Source organism: Aquarana catesbeiana, linkage group LG02, assembly GCF_042186555.1.
Source record: "Aquarana catesbeiana isolate 2022-GZ linkage group LG02, ASM4218655v1, whole genome shotgun sequence".
Classification (NCBI taxonomy): domain Eukaryota; kingdom Metazoa; phylum Chordata; class Amphibia; order Anura; family Ranidae; genus Aquarana; species Aquarana catesbeiana.
The window spans coordinates 704754413-704760412 of record NC_133325.1 but is presented as its reverse complement, the minus strand read 5'-3'; the positions used below and the strand labels follow the sequence as shown (position 1 = coordinate 704760412).

The window sequence follows — 6000 nt, the reverse complement described above, 5'->3', positions numbered from 1 at the left end:
AAGTGTATCACCCTTGACCTAAACAGGGCTGCTAGTAAATTTAGTTGTGCTAGGTGGTAACTAGCCTGGCTAATTTGTAGTCTTTGATCCACTGGTTTCTTTCCTAAGCTTGAGTTTAATTTGTGGTCTCTCTCTTCTTTTAATATGTGGCACTGTTGCCTTTGGCATTAGGATGATAGATTACAGTGAATTCAGGTTATGAGTAAATATGTTGTCTCAGCCAATTAGCAGGAGTTTCCTTTGGACTCTTTGCATGCTGGGATAAGCTATTTATTTGGAAGAAGTCAGGTGATCGGGGTTTGGCCTAGGTGGGCGTGTGAGGAGTAGCAGCAGAGGTGTGGGCCTGAAGCCTGGGGCCTAACCATGTGAGTCGAGGCTTAGACCGAGGGGATCCTGATCATTGCCGGAGGTAAGGGAGAAGCAGTTGCTAGAGAGCCACTCCTGTTGCTGGAGGCAAGTTTAGGAAAGGATGGAGTTCTGAAGGAGTACCAGAGCAGACACTTTACTAGCCGGGGACAGTGAAGTAAGTGGGAAAGCTTCAGTAGAGAATCATCCAGAAATACAGCTGGTAGCTGCGAATAAAGCTTGAAGGAGTACAGCGGGTAGCTGTAGGTAGAGCTTGAAGATAAGTACAGCGGGTAGCTGAGAGTTTGAGGAACCCAGCGGGTAGCGTGGGTGAATCTTGAAAGAATACAGCGGGTAGCTGTGAGTTGAGCTTGAGGGATCCAGTATGTAGCTGGGAGTCCGAGAAGTTCAGTGGGATACTGTGAGCTAAGCTTGAAGATCTACAGTGGGATACTGTGAGTGAAGTTGTTGCCATAGGAGACAACAGTTGCTACAAGATACAGATTGCTGCATTCAGCTTAGAGGCCCTTTATCTGTATTGCTGTCTGCCTAGTTCTATTTTTGTCCGTGGAGTCTGCCAAGTTGCTATTGCATTTGCCTAAGGGTGTCCTGTACCCTAACTCTCTCTCCACTGTTTCTGTTAAGAGAAATAAGAATTCTCTTTGTTCATTTTTAAAAGTGACTGGCGCCCATCTTTCCATCTTGCACTACACCCACCATGCCTAGTAACCTGCACCCTGAGGAGGAATGTCAGCTCTCCCTGACTCTGGGGGTCACCATCAGGCCCTTAGAGGTCAGGGAGACCGCTACATAAGAGACATGGAGGAACTCAACTATGAGGAGAAAAATTAGAGGAACTGGATTTATTCTCTCTTGAGAAGAGGAGATTAAGAGGGAGTATGATCAACATGTATAAATACATAAGCGGTCCATATAGTGAACTTGGTGTAGAGTTATTCACTTTCAGGTCATTATAGAGAACAGGGGGGCAGTCTTTACGTCGGGAGGAAAAGAGATTTAATCTCCAAATACAGAAAGGCTTCTTCACAGTAAGAGCTGTGAAAATGTGGAATAGATTCCCTCAAGAGCTGATTCTGGCCAGCTCAGCAGATTGTTTTAAGCAAAGAGCTAGGTGCATTCCTAAATGCACAAAATAAAACTGGACACTCATTTTTAGCCCAGGTTCACACTGAGCTGCGGGAATGAAGCCATGCAAGTTCAGCTGAACTTGCACGATTTCACTCCCGCGGCCATGATTTCAGAGACATCTGTGCAGGTTTCTGCACAGATGCCAATGTAAATCACAGTCCGAAATCTCAAAAAGTAGTACAGAAACTACTTTTTGAAATCGCAGCGTTGCACCGATTAGGACAGTGCCATTGCCGGCAATTGCCACCGTTTTGACATGTGATTTGACATGTCAAATCACACCAGTGTGAACCAGGGCTTAGAGGTAATTATTCCAAGGTAGTTGATCAAGGGACTATCCGATTGCCACCTGGGGGATCAGGAAGGATCCCCCCCCCCCACTGGAGCGAATAGGTCCATGCTTTATTGCTTTTTGTACCTTCCTCTGGATTAACTGTGGGTATAGGATAGTATATTTGAAGGTTTTCTATTTGTGTGTGTTTTTTTTATTGGTGGAACTAGGCAGCTTGTGTCTTTTTTCAACCTGTCTAACTATGTAACTACAGCTGGCTTTCAAATGCCTGGACCAGTACATCAGTTAACGTGGGCAGTGAAAGATAATTATTCAAGCAGGTAAGTGCAGCAAGGATTTCATGAAAAGGTTGAACTTACCTTTAATATATATTGATTTTGTATACCTTAATGTATTCATTATGTTCACAGTTAAAAAATAAAAATGTTTTCATGTTTTATGTAACACACCATCTTTGATCTCTTCTCTATCCCAGATGGATTTTCAGTTAGACTCAGGCAGTCACCAAATGAGTGACTAGCCCTAGTGCATAGTTGTCAATAGTCCCGAATTTCCCGGGACATTCCCGGGATTTGGACCCTTTTCCCGATTCTAGTGTTTCCTGGGAAATGTCCCGGGAAATCCTTTTTTCCGATTTTTTTTTTTCTCCACCGCTAGAGGTCCGCGGCCGGCGGAGATAATGTCTCTGTCGGCCGCCATTTTCTACAGGACCAGGCGGGTTCAAGCTACAATGGAAAGAGAGCTGCGGCGCCGCCCACCCCTTGCCCCCGGAGGGGTGCATGATCATCCCGTGCCTGTTCACACTGCTGCCTAAACATTGATCAGCTCTGTGTTTAAGCCGAGCTCAGGCTCAGCATTGGGCAGCGGCAGGTGTCCTGTGATTGGCCGAGCAGGTCATGTGCAGGACGGACGGAGGGCATGAGGGAACTGGTCACATGTGGATGCAGGGCTGGACTATGTCTGTGGGTAATCACTCCAGGCCTGCATGCTCCTGGAGTTCTAACTAGTGCTCTGTGTCTCTGTTTCCTGAGGTTGGTCAATGGTCTCTCTCATCTGCTCTGTCAGTCGCCCCCCCTCCTCTCTGTCAGACCCCCCTCCTCCCAGCCTTCCATGTTCCTATATACAGGAGGACTACAAGTAGCTGGGACATGGGAGGCTGGGACTTGTAGTCCTCCTAGTAGCTGGGACATGGGAGGCTGGGACTTGTAGTCCTCCTAGTAGCTGGGACATGGGAGGCTGGGACTTGTAGTCCTCCTAGTAGCTGGAACATGGGAGGCTGGGACTTGTAGTCCTCCTAGTAGCTGGGATATGGGAGGCTGGGACTTGTAGTCCTCCTAGTAGCTGGGACATGAGAGACTGGGACTTGTAGTTCACCTCGTAGCTGGGACATGAGAGGCTGGTACTTGTAGTCCTCCTAGTAGCTGAGACATGGGAGGCTGGGAGTTGTACTTGTAGTCCTCCTGTATTGGGGACATGAAACGCTGTTACGTATAGTCCTCCTGTAATGTCAGACCCCCCTCTTCTGTCAGACCCCCCTCTTTCATCTCTCTCCTCCCCCCTTTCTCTCACCCTCCCTCACTACTGCCTCTCTCTCTCACCTCCTCCACTCACCTCCCTCTTTCCCTCCTCAGGGGGTGGGGGCCCTATGAGATAGAAATTATTGGGACCCCGTACAGCCTAACAGCAGCCCTGTGAGTGATTGCACCAGTTTGGATGTTTCTTGACCTACCCCCTGTCATAGAGGCTCTATGACAGGGGGTAGGTCAGTGTGGAGTGTAGGGGTCCCTCTATGACAGGGGGTAGGGCAGTGTGGCATGTAGGGGTCCCTCTATGACAGGAGGTAGGGCAGTGTTGTGTGTATGGGTCCCTCTATGACAGGGGGTAGGGCAGTGTGGAGTGTAGGGGTCCCTCTGGGACCTACCCTCTGTCATAGAGGGACCCCTAAACTCCACACTGACCACCTGTCATAGAGGGACCCCCACACTCACCTACCCCCTATCATAGAGGGACCCCTACACTGCAACACTGCATACTGACTGACCTGAGATGTAAGGAAGCACTCCGCTGGGGACACCTGAGATGTAAGGAGGAAATCTACTGGGGACACCTGATGGCATCTGGTGGCAGGCGACGTGACAAGTGACACACTTGGGGCTCCCACTGGTTCGGCATTATGGTGAGTTGAACTATTTAATTTTTTATTACAATGTAATAATGATAATAATGCGCTTCTATCATCCTGACACCATAACAACCATGGTGAAGGGATGATTGAAGCACTAAGACCAGGTGTTTGGAGTATTTTTATTTGCTGATTGTTAAACATTCTGAAATACACATATTTCTATTGTGGTACAAGATCTGGGCCTGCTGTTCCTCCATCCCTTTCTTTCCCTTTGTTTCTACCTCCATCCCTCGTTCATCTCAGACTCTTACCACACCCCCTTTGAGTCACGCCCCTTCAAGCCACGCCCACTATTTCACGTAAACCACGGGCAATTTTTTGGCGCGCTGCGCGTGTCGCATTTTTTTGTTTCCTATGCCACGTCTACTTACGCATGCCCCGCCCCCTTATTATAATGCGACTCCACCTACAGCCAAAAAAGTGTCCCTAAAAATTTTTTTTCAATGTTGGCAACTATGCTAGTGCATGGCTTTCCCTTTAAAAACCAGGAATATTCTGCTCAAACAGTGTCAAAGGTTTTATAGAAACAACAAATCAAGATATAAAATGTGTAAACCAGATACCAATGTAGTTACCCTTTCAAAGTTCTTACACATTTAATGTACTTGTAATTTATGGAACTCAATTGAGCCTATAAGATATGTGTTCTCGTATAAAAAAAAAACAAAAAAAACCTCAACAAGTATTTACAAAATACAGCAGGTTTACTAAAATTGTTCGGTCAGTTCCAGTCCAGTACCAATATGATATACACACTATACACTAAAAAAAACTATAAATATAGGTTGTAATTTATCTGTGTAAAAGGAATTGCTTTAGTGTCTCTGGAAGCAGAAGATGACATATTTTATAGTGCTGTTTTTGTCCAAAGCACTTTCTAATACATAGACGACAAATCTGCTTCAAAGTCAGCGGCCCTGGGAAAAGAATTCCACAGATGTTTAGAGAATAAACACAGCAAACAAATCAAGAAACACGAAATAACACACAAGAATCTTGTACATAATATGTGTTACAGCACAGTCTACAACATGAATCGACAATAGCAAGACACAGCAATGAAACCTTTTTATTAAACATATAGAAGTATGAATTGCATGATTTCACAGGATCACAGAGGGTGAACATTATAGACAGAGATAGTTGTTTTACTTGGAGCCAAATTACTCATTATTTACACAACTCTTAAGGTAGACCGGAACTTAAAAAGTGGAGTTTTGCTATGTTGTAGGGAAAAACCTAGACTTGTTAATTGTGCGTAAGCAGTGCTCTTGTCAGGAGACTAACCAGAGAAGACCAGGCAGATATGCCAGTTCCCAACTTGGCCATGCTAATTTGTGCAAGAATGTGCTCAGGCGCTTGCCCGTGCGCACACTGGCGCAACTGTGTATGTGACAGCGCACGCAAAGCACAATAGGTGCCCGATGGTCTTTATAAGGTCAACAGTATTACTCATTCGTTGCTGGGTGATCGTCAGCCTCTTGTATCCTGTGTTTGCTGTATTATTGGATCACCCATTACTGACCTGGCTTGCCCATGGAGCTGTTTTGGCTTCTCTCCTGGCTCTGACCCCGGGTTGTTTTCACAGACTAGCTATTGCCTGCTTTCCTGTGCATGACCCTGGCTTGATCTTGACCATGCTCCTGCTTCTCTGTTCCTGATTGACCTCCTGTGTTTGATCCCAGCTCTGGCTCTTGACTTTGCTTCCTTCTGAGCTCTGCTGTCAAGATCTGTCAGCTTATCCAGAGCGTCATCTGCCCTGTTGGCACCCCTGCTCTTCAGGTGTCTCCTAATCTGGAATCACTAGGAAACTACATCACTGGCAACTGCCCTCTCCTCACTTCAGCCTCTTGCTAGGTACATGACAGCTTTGAAATGTACTGTTTGTCTTGAATTCTTCCTGAGAATAGCAGCACACATCCTGGTATGTGATGGTGCCTACAAGCTCATAATGGTAAATATGCAGTGTGAGATCTAAGGCACTACTGTCTTTGGCTGCAAGTCTCAGGGGAAAAAAAATCCTGCCTCT

The 6000-nt window shown here is 46.2% G+C and overlaps 1 protein-coding gene across 1 annotated transcript in view; it reads right to left on the bottom strand.

Annotated features, from left to right (window-relative positions):
- Positions 1-4675: 4675 nt before the first annotated feature.
- Positions 4676-6000, bottom strand: part of ASB9 (ankyrin repeat and SOCS box containing 9) — an 82626-nt gene continuing 81301 nt past the window's right edge. Inside the window, exon 7 of the mRNA XM_073616946.1 lies at positions 4676-4888. Within this exon, the coding sequence (XP_073473047.1) occupies positions 4764-4888 (125 nt within the window). The 3' untranslated portion in view covers positions 4676-4763. The remainder of the gene's footprint in view (positions 4889-6000) is intronic.